This window comes from Ahaetulla prasina, chromosome 2 (assembly GCF_028640845.1).
Source record: "Ahaetulla prasina isolate Xishuangbanna chromosome 2, ASM2864084v1, whole genome shotgun sequence".
In the NCBI taxonomy this organism is placed as follows: Eukaryota; Metazoa; Chordata; class Lepidosauria; order Squamata; family Colubridae; genus Ahaetulla; species Ahaetulla prasina.
Genome location: NC_080540.1, coordinates 129,075,834 through 129,093,025, shown reverse-complemented (window position 1 = coordinate 129,093,025; position 17,192 = coordinate 129,075,834). Strand labels below are relative to the sequence as shown.

General features: G+C 38.3%; 1 protein-coding gene across 10 annotated transcripts in view; it reads right to left on the bottom strand.

Moving 5' to 3' along the window:
* Positions 1–1,281: 1,281 nt before the first annotated feature.
* Positions 1,282–17,192, bottom strand: part of EXOC7 (exocyst complex component 7) — a 54,663-nt gene continuing 38,752 nt past the window's right edge. For 6 of the 10 annotated variants that reach the window (XM_058167308.1, XM_058167313.1, XM_058167316.1 and 3 more), the window contains 7 exons: positions 16,774–16,839; positions 15,700–15,820; positions 13,626–13,721; positions 11,043–11,106; positions 10,267–10,308; positions 10,014–10,147; positions 9,101–9,303 (listed from right to left, as the gene is read on the bottom strand). In XM_058167308.1, coding sequence (XP_058023291.1) covers positions 9,201–9,303; positions 10,014–10,147; positions 10,267–10,308; positions 11,043–11,106; positions 13,626–13,721; positions 15,700–15,820; positions 16,774–16,839 — 626 coding nt within the window. In that variant the 3' untranslated portion in view covers positions 9,101–9,200. The other 4 variants (XM_058167318.1, XM_058167312.1, XM_058167311.1 and 1 more) reach the window with 3 other exon arrangements.

The following is a 17,192-nucleotide window of genomic DNA, read 5'->3' as shown; positions in this document are numbered from 1 at the left end:
CTCTTTGTATTCGTTTCATAGCTATGAATTTTTATTGAGTGTTGATTTGATGTTAAATTGTAGCTTTAACTTGTAAATTTTAAAAGAATTTTCTATAGTAACATAATGTGTAAAGGTTGCGCATAAATAAATACTACCAGCCATTATATAATTATTTATTTGTTGTTATTATTAATGGTTCAGAATCATTGGTAGTTGGGTGGCATATGAAAGTATTATGATGTTTCGTTGCATAGTCAACCAGATGTTCAGGCTGAATTTGGCATCTTTTCCATCTATCAAGTCCTTCCCAAGGATCTGTGATAGGCAGATGTGGATTCGTGTTATTATTATTACAGACTAATGGGGAATGTTTCTCTGACTTCTGCTATTTATATAACATCTAAGTGATGTTAGGGTAAAGGTAAAGGTTCCCCTTGCACATATGTGCTAGTCGTTCCCAACTCTAGGGTACTCATCTCTGTTTCAAAGCCAAAGAGCCAGCGCTGTCTGAAGACGTCTCTGTGATCATGTGGCCGGCATGACTAAATGCCAAAGGCACATGGAACGCTGTTACCTTCCCACCAAAGGTGGTCCTTATTTTTCTACTTGCAGTTTTTATGTGCTTTCGAACTGCTAAGTTGGCAGAAGCTGGGACAAGTAACGGGAGCTCACCCCGTTATGTTAGAAGTATTAAAAATTGTAAAAAAAAATAAAAATAGGTTGGTGTAAGTAACACAGTGCTGACTTTAGGAATCAGCCATTCATGTCCTTTCTTTTTCCCATAGAGAAACTTCATGCCAAACAAGAAACTTAAAAAAATAATAATATAAAACTAGCTGTCCAAAATAGAGGGTTTGATCATTTTGCTTCAAGGATCCAAGCACTACTTTGTGCCCAGAGTAAACTGCTTGGGCAGTTTATATTATCATATTTGAAAATAACAGACAACACTACATATCTATTTCAATTGTTCTGGATTCTAAATTATAGTTGGATGAACTTCAATGCACTATATTCAGTTTTGTCCTCTTTCCACCTGTCTTTTTAAAATAAAAGGTCAGTGCCAATATATTAGAAGAAAGAGAAAAAAAGAATACCAGGGGTAATGTTTATTGACTCAAATAATGAATCAATAAAGGGATTCTGGGCATACAATTTGAACAGGTGTCCAAAAGAAGAATATTCAAAGCTATGATTCAAGGAGTTAGCTGGAATAAATATAGAGCAAAGCATAAAGCTAGAGATTGTATTTATTTATTTTATTTATTTTATTAGATTTTTATACCGCCCTTCTCCCGAAGGACTCAGGGCGGTGTACAGCCAAATAGTAAAAAAACCCCACAATATACACATTAAAACAAAACTAAAACCAAGCATATTACAGGAATGGCCGAAATTTAAAACAATTTAAGACCCTAAAATTCATAAATAGCCCCAATTAAAAATTTAATAAAACTTTTAAGCCAGTCCCGCTTGAATAAATAGGTGCGTTTTCAGCTCACGGCGAAAAGTCCAAAGATCAGGCACTTGACGTAAACCAGGGGGAAGTTCGTTCCAAAGCGTAGGAGCTCCAACAGAGAAGGCCCTACCCCTGGGGGCCGCCAGCCAACATTGTTTGGCGGACAGCACCCTGAAAAGGCCCTCTCTGTGTGAGCGTACGGGTCGGTGGGAGACATAAGGTAACAGCAGGCGGTCCCGTAAGTACCCGGGCTCTAAGCCATGGAGCGCTTTAAAGGTGGTAACCAAAATCTTAAAGCGCACCCGAAAGACCACAGGAAGCCAGTGCAGGCTGCGCATACAGGTTGAAAGCTGGAACTACTGTGTATTATATCTCAATTATCTGCAAGGTCTATATAGATGTTAATTTATTGCACTCACTTGTTGACTTTAGCATAATTGTCTGTGTCGGTAAATTGGGTTTGACATGTCACAGAGGACTTAACATGATTGTCTCTATAGAAGTTCTATTCATCAGAATTTATTTTTACTTCAGCTTTCAGTCATTCTTTGTTGAGCACAGCAAAGACAAGTACGAAATGTGTCAGCTGGTCCTACAGCATCACATTTACAAATAGGAATAAAGATAATGAGACAAGAAGAGACAGGACATTCTCATTAAGGAGCAAAGATGAAGTGTTTCCAAGAAACTGAAAATGGGAGAATTTTCCCATGTACGATATTTTACCAGGAATCATAGATAAGGCAGGCTTAAAAAGTCAATGCCCTCCTAAGCATATCTATGCCCTCCAAATCCATTGGTGATATCACTTTTGCTGTCCAAATTCATGGAGACCTAACCCTAACTGGATTTGCTCCCCAAGATTTTCCCATGTATTTTACCAATGTAGATGAGGCAGTGCCCTCCTAAGCATAGCCATGCAGTGAATTCATTGGCAATATCCATCTTACTGTCCAAATTCATGGAGACTTAACCCTAACCCTAAGCCAATTTGCACTCCCCCATGGGATTTTTCTCATGTATTTTACCAGGAAATGTAAATGAAGCAGGCTTGAAAAGTCCTTGCTTTCCTAAGCATACCCATGCACTTCGAATTCATTGGCGATATCCATTTTGCTATCTGAATCCATGGAGACCTAACCCTAACCCTAACCCTAAGTGGATTTGCCTGCCAATGGGATTTTCCAATATATTTTTCCAGTACATGTAGATAAGGCAGGATCAAAAAATCAGGGCCTTCCTAAGGTATTTGGATATACTCCGAATACATTGGCTATGTCCATTTCAGTCTCCAAATTCACAGAGACTAAACCCTAACCCTACATGAATTTGCCACCCCCCCAAGGGACTTTTTCCATGTATTTTACCAGGAAACGTAAAAAAAGCAGGCTCAAAAAGTCAGCACTCTCCTAAGCAAATCCATTGGCAACATCCATTTTGCTGTCTGAAATCATGAAGACCTAACCCTAACTCTAAACCAGTTGCCCCCCCCATGGGATTTTCCCATGTATTTCTCCAGGAAACGGAGATAAAGCAGGCTTGAAAAGTCAGTGCCCTCCAAAACATATCCATGTGCTCCAATTCTGTTAGTAATGCCCCTTTGCTTTCTGTATTCATGGAGACCTAACCCAAACCCTAAGATAGAAAAGAACAGAATGTCACATGGGGCGAAATCTAAAAATTTTCCCTACCAGTTCTGTGGGCATGGCTTAATTGGTGGGTGTGGCTTGGTGGTCAGGTGACTGAGTTGGCGTGGCCAATAAAATAATAAAAATAATAAACAAAATACACAAAACAATAAGGGGTACCAAAAACCAACTTTCACACTTTACACACACACAACACAACTGACTCACACACAAAGTAAAAGCAGCTGCACCTCATCCAAAATGGCCCCTGCAACAAGCAGGAACCTCACACAAGCCACAAAAAGCCCAAAAATCAACTCACACTTTACACACACACGACTCACACACACACACACACACACACACAATGCCACATACAGCTTTGTGAGATTTTGTGTTTGTGTAGTTAGAGTGAAACACTACAGAAACACACCAAATCTCAGAAAGCTGCACAAAATACTTTTTATTTTATTATTTTATTTTATTTATATTTTTAGATAAAAGCAGCTAAATTTAAAACTTCCTTAACTTTAAATTTTTGTCTAAAAAAATAATAATAAAACTCCTTAAAAAAACCCAATTAACTATTTTTGTAAAGCTCCCCCCCCCCCAGTTACTTACCCAATTGAAGGCAGGCAGATTGAGTTGCTCACCGATGAGATGGATTGCAGGCAGGCAGATTCAGTTGCTAGCTAATGCAACTGCTAATGCAACAGCAGCGGAAGCAAGGCTTAGCGAGCCCAAAAGAAGCAGCAAGTAGGCAAGTGGGGACTGGGCGATTGGGGGGGCATGGGCGGGGGAGGGGGGGCGGAGACAGGGTTTTTTGCTACTGGTTCTCCAAACTACCTGCCCCCATAGCTACTGGATCACCTGATCCAGTCCGAACTGGGAGCACTTCACCCCTGATGTCACATACAGTGGGCTGGCCAAAATGTTCTACAGTTTCTGTTTTGGGCTGTAACTTGATCATCTTGGATTTGCCACCCAAATTATTCAGTAGTATCTATAGCAGAACTTCTTCCATGTGTGAGGTATTACACTGACATATTTTTTCCAAAATATCAAGTTGTGTTTATGAAAAAATAAACCGCAGCCTGGCCTATACTGGCACACATTGTTACAAAGTGTCATCAGTACAGGAGGAATATGAAATTGCAGTGATTTCAATCCCTGTAGGGATTTGCCATTTCCATTTGCCATTTCCAAGTGCCAATAGCTGCACGTTTCATGGTTTTAAAAAGAAACAATTATTGTGTACCAGTGCACTTAGAGTGTATTTTTGCTTGTGGAATCTTGTCCATTTGGACTTTTTTTCTTTTAAATAAAAACATAGTCATTCGATTAATTCCCCACAACTTAGAGCCAACCTTTTACTGATTCATAATTATTGGTAGCTTTAAACATTATTTTCAGTTGTTAGCCTTCAAAGTTCAAATAAACTCAAAGGAGAAGTTCCTTTTGCAACCCTGAAGTAACCTGAATGACCCATGCCTGTTGTGTCTTGCCCGCTCTCACCGCAGCCGGGGCCTTCTTATCTGCTTCCGAACACTGAGGAATGTCCTAGTATGCCTCCCGGCCCCAGCCCTGGCTCCATGCCCAGACAGGCTGAGGAGGAGGAAGCACCTCCCGGCCCCAGCCCTGGCTCCATGCCCAGGCAAACGGAGCAACTAGACCCCTCCCCCTCCCCCACAGCATGTGAGCCTGAGGGAGGTCAATTACCAACAGCTGCCGACTGGAGTGACCCTTGCTTCAGAAGAATTGATAGGCGGCGGCGTCAGAAGGAAGGGAGGGGCAGGCCTGGATAAGTGCTGAGTCATGGAGCCATACCCCATGGCCTATATAAAGGATCTGCTTTCTGGCATTCTCTGAGTCAGGCAAAGTCGAACATAGCTTGCTGAAGTCACTTTCTGGTCTCCTGCCTGCCTTGAGGACTTTGCTAGGACTTTGGCAGAGCTGCAGAGGCACGCCTGATTCGGATTTCCCTGACCCGGCCGTCAGCGGAGGAGTGGGACACGACAATGCCTCTCATTTGCTATGCTATGACTTCTTTTATCCAACAAAGTGATGCGGTTCTCTTCCCATATAATTACCTGAATCATGAGTCCATGTACATTAATTGATGAGAATACAAGAAGTTCTTGAAAACCAAGACATTACCACCAAGTGCAAAGAACTACATATAGAAATGGCTCCTGGCCAGTTTTCCAGTTGCTTCTTGGGTTGCCTGACTGGTTAATTTATATCTTTTTCTAATATCTTCCTTTTCTCTTTTTTTTCAATTATATCTCTCGTCTCATTTCCATACAGCTTTGCTTCCTCCCTTCTTATCTCAAATGCACTGTGTCTTTGTGGCAAGTTAACAAGATTCAAAATAAGAAAACAGTATCTGCAGCAGCTATAGAAGCTGAAGCGCATGCAATTGTATGAATATTTGTGTTTGCATCTGTGTGTAGATACACATACATACATATACACCCACAGAGTTTATTGGACAGGAAAATTTTAGGTTTTAGCTGCAGTCCATGACTTTGACAAAGTTGGGATTCCTTATGGCACACAGTGGCAAGTACACAGAATCTATAACTTCTTACCGCAAATGTGTCTATTCTTGAGAACACACTATAGAATAACAACTGCATGGGCTCAAGAAAAAAGCCTGTTACTTTAAGGAGTTGCAGGCAGATGCTCTGTTGGTATTCCCATACAGTCCTAATCGCACACATTTCTACCTTCAAATCCCAAGTGTTGCACAGCTCTATCATTGCACAATGCCTTGGCTTGTTGCTTTATTTTTCATCTTGGGATAGATAGACATGATTTTCTTTGTTTTGATAAATGCACCACTGCAGCTATAAAATTCATTTTACCCAATAATGCTTAATTGGTTTGAATATTCTTAACAAGCAAAAGCAGAAAGATAAAAACATCTATATGACAATGAGAAACCAGGAAAACATACTGGCAGTTCTTATGGGCCCATGGGCCTAAGGGCCCATCTTAAATGTAATTTATGTCCCTCTTCCTCCTTCCTTCATCCACTTTTTTGTTGAACTTGAATTTATCTTTCCTGACTGCACACGCTCAGGCTACCCAGCACAGGAACTGGATGTTATGGGCACAGCTATTGAAGTGCCCAAATACAAAATCATTGTCCTACCATCTTCAGGAATCACAAACTTTCTTCAAACTTTTTAATTCCAGATGCTTCTCACTCCCATATTCATCCTTAATATGGCCCCTATTGAGAACCAGGCAGAAGAGACATAGGTTTAGTTTTGTTGTGTGTATTCGCGTGTGCGCGCGTGCGTGCACACACACACAGCTGGAGGATTGAAAATTAATCATTCTGATGAAGTTTGCTCATTTTGTCACTGGATTTTGGTGGTGCATCTATTACATGAATATATTTGACCCCTGAGCATTGGGTTGTCTTACTTATAAGACATGACCAGATGAAGTAGGGCTTCATTCCACTGTTCTATTTTTAAAAGTAAATTGTAAAGATATTGGGATATTATATGGGGGTTGTGAGGGGATGGGCATGGAGGAATTCCATCCATTTTATTCTTTTTCCCTCCTTTTTTCCTTGGCTTTTTTTAAGTTGTTCCATTTAAGAGAAATGTATCTCTTTCATCAGGGCACTATGTGGTTGGGTTGCTAGAACACAGAGAAGTGGGGTTACATTTCAAAGCATCAGAAAACAGAAAAAGAACTGATGGAAAACAGCTTGAAAGAAGAAAGCGGAAGGAATAAGGAGAATGAATTGGTAGATTGGGACCACAATAAACAGAATTATAGTACAGCTGAAACTAATAAAATGAAGTAACAATATTAGTGAACTATAGACAGACGATAAAAACTAGAAATATCAGGTGTTCAAACTTAGAATGCCAGAGAAATAGTTATAAAAAAGAAGTTAGACTAGAAATAAATAGAAGAGGTCTTAGAAGATTGAAATACCCTATAGGAATGATAGACAGGGGATAATTACATTAAACGTAAATTAGAAAGTGTTAGGTAGTATTCCTTTTGTAGCAAAAGCTTTTATAATAAAACTCTTTTCCAACTGGAATTGACATGAGTGAATGCTACTTGGGATCTGCACCATCCCTGGATCTTAGAAGTGAATGGACTGCTTACTTGTTTCTGAGCCTGCAGCCAATCAGAACTTGCTTTTCCTTGACAATAGATTAACACAGAAACATTTCAACCAATTAGTCTTCATGCACCTTCAGTAATATGAGTGATGTTGAACAATCAACAAAACTCCTTATGCTGTAATCTATTTGGCCCCCTTAGCAAATCTAGCCACAGAACATGTAACACAGACACTTCTGCAGCAACGCCTGCTACTATGACAGTGGGGGTTTCTCAAGAAACAAAAGAAAACAAAAACCATTTGACCAAGAATATTTATGATTTATCAGAATGGTAAAGTATCAGATGATGGCACCATGTGTTCAGTGACTGACCTACTTTGATCTGGGAATAATCTCTACCCCTCTCTGGAAATGACCCTACATATAACTATGCATACAGCATTTGAATGCCAGGATAAATCTGCAAGAAGTGGAGATACTCAGAGCAAGTCCAGATGGTTTTTTAACCATATTTTGTGAGAAAATTCTGGGTATCTAAAACAGTCCAATTACAGTTTGGGGAGCTTATCATCAAGTGAGACTCATGTCACAATGCAGGACAAATGCTTCAATGGGTTTGTACCATTTGGGCCTTCTGAGTGCCGTGTAGAAAATTAAAAAAAAATTACATGCTTTACTTAAATTCAAGATACAAAACCACTTTACTGTTAAAAATCCCCTTCAATCTGAGTAGCATTCATTGATGCCATTTGGAGAAATCAATTGTCTGAATTGTTCTTCTAAAAGCAGGCTTTCATAGTCCAGCATGATTCTATACATTCCCCATACTTATACGAGCTTGCCTCTTGAAGATATATTTCCATTTTCAATGAGAAAGCTCAACATTATAGGAAATAACTAGGAAACATTTTATCTCTTCAATGAATGTTTTTAAATAACCTAACGTATAACATTTAGTTTTGAATCTCTGGAACATCTGGGAATGGAGAACTTTAAAAGGAGTACTATTGACTCTCTTTATTATCTCTTATTCTTTGAGTCAAGGAGTTTCAATCAAAGCAGATACACATATAGCTTCCCTATAAAGATACTAAAATATATAATAATACAAATTACTATTTACAGCTGTTGGTTCCAGTTTATGGCATGATTACAGCATCATTCAGAGTTTCAGTTATTTTTATAAGCACTTAGTGGTATGAGCAATCATGTATCTTGAGTCCAGGCCATATAAAACCTTCACATGAGCAAGGAGCAGCTCAGAGAAAATCTAACTGATGATGTTAGTTTGGGTAATGAAGCATTTGCAAGAAAACAGACAGCAGCCTCATCAATTGTCCATTTCAATGATATACAAGTCACACACTTTCCAGTAATGTGCTAGTTACTGTCAAGAAATTTCCCACAAGCTACAAGAAAGTTTGTAGATAAATTTTCAAATCTTGTTTTAAATAAATGTATAGTTAAAAACATGTATGTAGCTAACCAAACTAAGTTGACTTTCATTTCTTACTCCAGTGATGGGATAGATATTTAAATTTTTACAACTGCCTGGTACCCAAAGGATGCAGAGGCATTTTTGTAACAGCCCCTATAAGCAGATGGAAACCCATTTCCCCCTTCTTTTTTTCTTATTTACCTTCAACAAAATCCATCTCTTTTTTGCATCTTTAAGCATGGCAAAAAAAACACGGAGTTCCTCCCTCTCCTTCCTTTCCATATGTATGGTAGATACATATGTCACAAAATGTAAGAAGTTGTTACTAAGTGTTTCTTGGTTTTTCCTTCTTGAACTAGAACATCTGAATCAGAAATGAGAAAAGCTTTAGAGCATGTCTGTAAGTTAAAAATGAGAGACAAAAAGAAAGACACATGCACCTGAAGGAATTAAGTCCTCTTATAATCTTCAAAGAGGACATACAAACCACACATCATGTTCTTAGAAGTTTATACATTTGATAAATACAAATTTAATCCATGGCTTTCACAATAAAAGAAGACTAAGAAATCACCAATGTGCTGACGAGCAGATCAGGCTGATGTGTCAAAGAGCTTTTCAATCATCTCACCCACTTGCTCAACTCTGTATTTAATGTATTTTTCAGGATTCTTGGTAAAGGGTACACTACCATACCTGTCAGGCAAAAAGCAAAGATAATACTGTGTAAGCAAGAACAACCTTCTTCATTCTCCAATTGCCCCTCGTTTCCTCATTAGTTAACAGAATACCACCCATTTTTCCTATCCTGTTTCCTTCCAAAACAGTCTTCAGATAGTATGGCCAAATGATATTATAGGAATTGAATTCTGAGGGCAGGGGGAAGGCTGACTGAAATCAATAGCCGCCTTAATTCTTGAGCATCAGACTTCAAGTGCTCAAAACCATCATACTCAGATATCAGAAGACATCTGGAGAAACAAAGAATATTGTTTAGAAAAATGTAAGGAGCATCCCCTAACATTACTTCAGTGAGGGTTCAACAGGCTCAATAGGTATATAATACTGACTTAGAACAGGTCAAAAACAGCCCATAAAGTGGGAGAAGGAGAAAGAATGGCTGGAATCATAAACAGCAGCACTTCACATGCTGTAAAGTTCAGTCAGCTACTCTATCCAGCCAATCTATGCAATGCAAAGCCTAGTGTGCCATATGGACAATAAAAAAACACAAGCTCTGTGTTTTGTAAGTATTGGGGACAATGTTATAACTTCATACACACAACGTTCTGATTCTCTTAAGGGCAAGGGACACCAGAGATGGTTTCAGGGATAGGATCAGGAAATGGCATTCTGCCAAGCCTTGCCCACGTGTCAGAACTCTCCTGAAACAGACAAAGAGGCACCTGTTAAGGAAGGTGGCATATGTCTCTTCCACAATGGTTTTCTGGGCGTGCCGAATATTGTCCCTCTGCTCTGTGTCAGGGATGGCCCACGCCTTCTGGATTTTACACAGCTCCTCCAGGCCATCATTGAAACCCTTTCCCACAGAAAAGATTGTATTAAGAAAAGTACAGCATCTAGAACGGAACAGTAAGCAACGCACAAAGGCAAGCAGTTCAGAGGGAAAAAGCAGCAAAACCTTTGCAAGCATATTACCTTGAAACGCTCCTTGATCACTTGCCTTTCCTTGTCTTTTAGCTGCAAACAATTAAGGGAAATGAAAGTTAGTGGTGGCGTTCAAATTGCTTCTTGACTTTTTTTGAGAGCACTTACCTCAGCACTAGGCTCCATACAAACCTGGATTTAGGGATCAGAGTACAATAGCCTTATTATCCTCAGGAGTTTTAACCTGCCTTTCAAGGCCACAATGCCCTCACACACTAATTATGGAACACATAAGAATAGCCATGCAAAAAAATTCACAAGCAGATATTTCAATCTCAATTAGTTGTTGGGAGCAGGGAGGACGGTACAAAAGAGAAAGGGACTTCTTAACAGGGGCACGGAGACCGAGCAGTTCTGCAATGTCCGTTAAAACATTAAAATATGCAAAAACAAGAGCAGAATAAAATGCAACCATAGAGGTAAGGGAAGTATGATGAGGTATTTTTAAAACTATTCTTAATAGTTGGGCTAAAATATGATTCCCAGCAAAGATGATGTTATCCCTAGTAATAAAAATCCCATTAGCACTTGGACTTACGTAAACAGTTTTTACTGTAGGTTGGGGTGGAAATGGGGAAGGGACTGTTTTTGCCACAACTACTTCCAAAACAGAAACTACTCTCTCTTTTCAGATAGGGCACACCAGAAATGTTTTAAATTGATATTTGAAGAACAAAAGAAGTGCATTTTAAGCAATTAGACACATATATACAGTTCTTTCCAGTCTTCTACAGTAATTCATAAAACTTAATTTAAACTATTCTTACCTTGACTCCAGGTTGAAAGACAGGTAGATTTTTATCGGAGACATAATCTGTTACTTTTAACCAGCTGCAATAGATTTACAGAAGATTCAATAAAGTAGATGTGATTCCAGTGGCATCAAATAAATATGCAAATGAGAAATAACTCTGTGGTATGTTCCATTATTTGGCCAGGAGACTCAAATGATCCAGACCTCTTTCTCTTTCAGGGACTCTTCCATGCAGGTATTCAGGGGTGAATGGGACCTTCATCTTTATTTTTTTAAAAGTTTTTTATTAAATATACAATTAAAAACATTGGACATGGTGTAATTTTTCTGGTTTAAACATTTCCATCGAGTTTTACCTTACAACAAATACAATTCATCTTCGATATATAAGTATGTACAGTCTATCATATTTCAAACACATAAATTCTTTCGGCTGTGAAGATTACTTCAATACTAATACCATTCCTATCTCTCACAGAATACTAGCATAAAAATTTTCAAACTCTCAATTTATCAATATTCTTTTATCCCGACTTTCCTCCTCCTCTCCAACCATTGATACATTTTATTCCAGATTTCATAATATTCCGTTTCACCCTTGTCTTTGAGTACTAAAGTCAGCCTGTCCATTTCAGCACAAGTCAGTATCTTATTTAGTATCTCTTCTTCGGGGGAGATCTCTTTACTTTTCCAATTCTGCGCGAAGACCAATCTTGCTGCTGTTAGTATATGCAACATTAAATATATTGTTCCTTTATTATATTTATCCTTTGTAATACCCAATAGAAAAAGTTCTGGCTTTAAATCTATGTTATGAATTAATATCTCTTTCAGCCATCATTTTATCTGATGCCAAAAATCTCTAGCTTTTGGGCATTCCCACCATATATGATAAAAAGTTCCTACTGTTGCCTTACACTTCCAACACATTGGTGAGAGGTTTTTGCTAATCTTGTGGGTAGGAGATGCCACCCATAGGTTTTCTTTATATGTGGTGGCTAAAGTCAATTTTCTATTTCTCTCCCACAATTCCTGCCAATTGTCTAAATCGATACTGTATCCAAAGTTTTTACTCCAAGTTAGCATGGTTTCTTTCACATGTTCTTCCACCATAGCATTTTCCAGTAGGTATTGATATGACATTTCAAATCATTTGATTCCCACAATTGGATCTGGTAACTCAATCATTAAGGGAAGCAGTTATTAAGTGAAATTAAAACTGATGACTTTACAAAACTGTCCTTTGCTTTGTCGATTTGCAAAGGTCATAAATGCAATGATAGGTGCTAAAATTAGTTTTAGTTATTTTTTCATCACTGTTGTAACTGTGAATGATTGCTAAGCAAGGCAGTCACTAAATGATAACTGTTTAGACATCCACAGAGAGAAAATCTACACATTCACACACATCCATGCACACAAAGGAATCTAACTCATAATGCAACAGACTTTGACTCAGCAGACTCGGATAAAATCAGTTGCAACTAGTTTTATTTTCATTTCAAGCAATAAAAGTAACAGAGTTCATTACGAATGAAGGCAAATATACATGTTCCAGGATAATGTTGCAGGAAACATACACCAGATGCTGGTGCTATGGCAAAGAAGGTGTGTTTCTGTGGTCCCAACAGATGGCATTATTTAATCAAAGGAACCATAGGTGTGCCAATTATACCAGAGGATTTAAAGGGGAGATAGGTGGTCCTTCCAATAGTTAGGCCCTAAGTCAGGTAGAGTTTTATAGATAATGACCAGCACCTTGAATAGCACCTGGAAACAACCTGATAATCAATGCAGCTTGCAGAGCAGGGCAGAAAAGTGTCCATCACTGATCATGCTGCTGCATTTTGGACCAGCTGAAGCTTCCAGTCAGTTTTCAAGGGCAGAGAATAATATAGTAGTCAGGCCATGAGGTGACGAGGGCAAGAGTAAGGACCTCTCAATCTAGGAGAGGGCACGATGGGCACATCAGATGAAGCTATGAAAGGGATTTCCTAAGTTTAACGTGGAACATCCTCAAATCAAGGTGGTTCAATCACCCATAGCCAGTCAGTCTTGATAGGATTGAGTCAGAGATGGTTCCTCCCCCTCCAAACCAGTATAGCCTCTAGACCCTGGGAGAGAATGTTGTAGATCTCACTTTGCCAGCCTGGGATCAAAAGATATAATTGGTATCATCAGCACACTGATAATACCAAACCCCAAACTGTCAGATGAGTCAATGTTGAATAGGAAGGGGGAGAAAGTAACCTTCTATTCCCAATTAAATAACAAGGATAAGAAGCCAAATGCCATTCAGATCAGTTTCTGTTTTCATCAGCACATTTTATCTTCAAATATTATATCAGTAATGCTGAATTCTCAGAAGGACAGTATGTCCTTAATAATGCAAGCTGATGGAACTGAATTTGCTTCCTAATTAGTACTAAAATCCAAAGATACCAATCATTTTACTCATCCTTTTCAAGAAGAACAACTTGCCTTCTCTTGCTCTATCACAATTTGCTAAAATTCTCTTTGTGGGGGCATGAGAGTTTGATTAAAGCAGTCAAGTCCAAACTCAAATGGAAAATGACTAGATAAGTTCTCTTCTCACCTGCACTGATAGGTCAGAATTTGCTGCTCAATAAGTTCTCTGTAAGACCTTTCTGCTGTCTTCTGTGTCACAGCTACCAACTGGATTAATTCAGACCTAGGAAAAAGGAAGAGAGCTCAATGAACAGGTATTTGTGAAACAGCAACATTTTTCTGCCCTATAAAGAAGAATCCATTTCAAACTGGTAAAGAAAAAAAACCTCGTCTTTCTGTAATTCTTAAACTGCATCAGTGTTCAACATATTTTAACTGATACTGGAAGCCAGTGAAAAAGAATTACGAGGGCAACAAAGAACCAAGCCTGCCTCTGGGCGGGATGGAGGTGGGATTGGATGGCATGGGCCACTTGACTATGACATTGTGTTGAGTTGCAAAAGTTCTCCAAATTTCTCCAGGTATTTGAGCTTTAAAAATCTTTAGAAAACAAAAATTGGTTCTAGGGATCTACAAGGTTCATCACAAGATTAAAGAGCTCTGTTGTGTCCCTCAACCACAAAGGAGGGGCAATGAATTTCAAAATTTGCTCTAATTTTTAAAGGCATAACAATACTAAATATTGCTTTTTGGTGCTCTTTATCATTGGTGCAAGGTCTGGAAATCTTGGTGCAAGGTCTGGAAAACTTGGTTGTCATCAGGCTAAGGAGAAAGCAAAGAATAAAAATAAATAAAAATGCATTCACCAATGAGGAAGAGATTTGCAGATCTTTATATTGAAAATCAGTTTAGGCTAAACAATATAAGTGTTCATCTTCTCTTTTCAATAGCTGCTTATCATCAGTCAGGAACAAATTGATCTTGAGTATACTCCAAAAATATTTTCTTCTACTTCTTTTTGTGGGATGTAGAAAGGATCGATGCTGAATTGCTAAGAACATTTTTGTCTTACTTGGATTTTTAAAGAGTTATTTGTGTGTTTTTACCCTTAATTACTCTAAAACATTTTAAGCAAACAGGGAAACAGGGAAGATAAAGCTGCAGTTTCTAGGGAGGTAACAAAACCTCAATTAGCATGATTTTTAAAAACATCCTCTATGATATGCTCTTAAGAGTCTAGGATTTTATTCCCTGTCTCAAGGCATACTGGATGATGAGAAAATGAAAGTGACAGGAAATGCACACAAAAGCAGTATTTCTTGGGTTGTACATAAAGCTTCAGTTGATGTGAATTGCAAGCTGGGAAGACAGGGCATTCCAGGGAAAGCACAGACGCCTTCAACTGTACTTGAAGAACGTGGACACTAAAAAACCAATTCTTTAAGATTACCAGGACCCAGACTTTTTAAAACATTGAGATCCATCAATGCCTGGTACAAAGTCACCCAGCTGGCTTTCACAGCTAAAGTGGGACTAGAACTCCTGGTTTCTAACCCAGACCCTTCAGCACTGCACCAAATAGGCTCTCATGTGTCAGGCTTAAGGACTGTGGCCATCTCATTGATAGATGAGCAGAAGAACTCCTGATGCCTTTTCCATGTTCCTCCGTACTTTAATTCTATTTAAGGCAGATGAATTTTCTTGGCCAATGCTCAAATGATGGTATGTACCTATTTTTTATGGCACATTATGTACCTGAATAACCTCAACTCCATTTCATATTATATGTCTTAGTTAAGTCCAATTGTAGTGAGAAACTACTGCACTAGACAATGCACAGAATCCACAGAGCTGTACAGTAACTATTACAACACTTATTTTTCTGAGTTGGACTGATTGTCATGAAAAATGCAAAACTATCAGCAGAAAATTATTCCTTGGATTTCTTGGAAAGTACTCTCCAGAACAAAAAGCCTCTCAGCTGACAAGATGAAAGTCCTTTCCACATTGAAATTATTCTGTTTTTTCCACTGCCATACATAAGATAATTTTAATAGAAGAGATGAAAGACTTAAAAGGACCTTTTTTGAAAGCACATAAAAACAGCAGCAGCAGCAGCAAAGAGAGAGAGAGAGAGAGAGAGAGAGAATTCTGCAGAAGAATGAACAAAAGAAGCTGATGAAGACAACAAAGGAGATAAATGGAAGAATAAACATACTGGATTTTCTGCCGATATCTACAAGTGATCTTCTTATACTTACTTTTCAAGGGACTTGAGTATGTAATTGTAGTTATTAAGCAGGAAGATGGCACTTAATGCTGGATCCTCATAAACTTTGGATTTACTGAGAAGGTTCAGTTGTAAGTTGCCCAGAACTTTGCCTTAATAAAAAAAAAGGCATGAGAGGAAAAAAAAGACTATGTTTTTTTAATAGTTTTCAACTTTAACAGCAGTGTTAAGTCTATCGTACTTTCTGACTGTAGTCATTTGAAAATGTAATTTTTTTTATTTTTTTATTTACATTTATATCCCGCCCTTCTCCGAAGACTCAGGGCAGCTTACAGTGTATAAGGCAATAGTCTCATTCTATTTGTATATTTACAAAGTCAACTTATTGCCCCCCCAACAATCTGGGTCCTCATTTTACCTACCTTATAAAGGATGGAAGGCTGAGTCAACCTCGGGCCGGGTTTGAACCTGCAGTAATTGCAGGCTGCTGTGTTCTAATAACAGGCTTCTAACAGCCTGAGCTATCACGGCCCATTTTAGTTGTTTTTCTTTTGTATAAATCCTTAATGATCTATTTCAAAAACTCCTGAATAATAGTTTCTCAAATGTGAAACATCTTTTTTACCATGTAGTGAGAAAGTAATTATTAATTTTGTCTATTCTTTGATAAATAGAGTTAAACCTTCATGAAGGACTGAATGGCAGATCTTTCAACTATAAGACACAAATTAGTAATACATATCATTGCCTTCTTGATTTTTGGGCTCCAATAACCAGAATTCTCAATCACATTTTTACAGGCAGATTGGGAAAGACTAATAAAATAAATCTAAAGCAGAGTCTAAGTGCATTTTTTATATTACACTTCAATATCTAATTGAGGAGGAATTCTGTATGATCTTATCTCAATGAAGATTCAACTGGCATTTCCCTCTTGTTCTAGATAGATAGAGATAACAACATTATCCTATTTGTCAGTCCCACTGCCACTAAGATCAATTGTCAACATAATCTCACGTTAGAAGTCACTCCACTAAACAAGTCAGGTCAAATGTGCATGAGCCTGAGAGGGTGAGGGTGTTACACACTTGGAGAAATTACTTACAGATGTAGGTGCTCAGCAACCGTCTACTGAACTCTGAACTGTAGCTACTGGCTGAAGAGCTAGTCTCTGAAAGGAACAAAAATTAAATTAGTTACTATATATATTTGGATGTATATAACAAAAAATGCTTCCCCCCACCAACTGACAGTTTCATCTCTGGGTCTCAACTTATTGTTTTCCTGCAGTTTTATTCTTTTCATCACTGGCAATCTTGGCTGAAGAGAATGGGAATGGCTGACTTCCTGCAGCTGAGAATTTAAAATTTGGAATTAAGAGCTGCTCTAGAAATGTGATTATTTTTCAAAAATTTAAATAAAATAATTGCACATTTACAAATACCCCTTATCACTGTGAACTGCACTGAAGACTTCTGCTACTATTATGAAACATTTCACAGCTCTTTTAATAAGATGATGAAT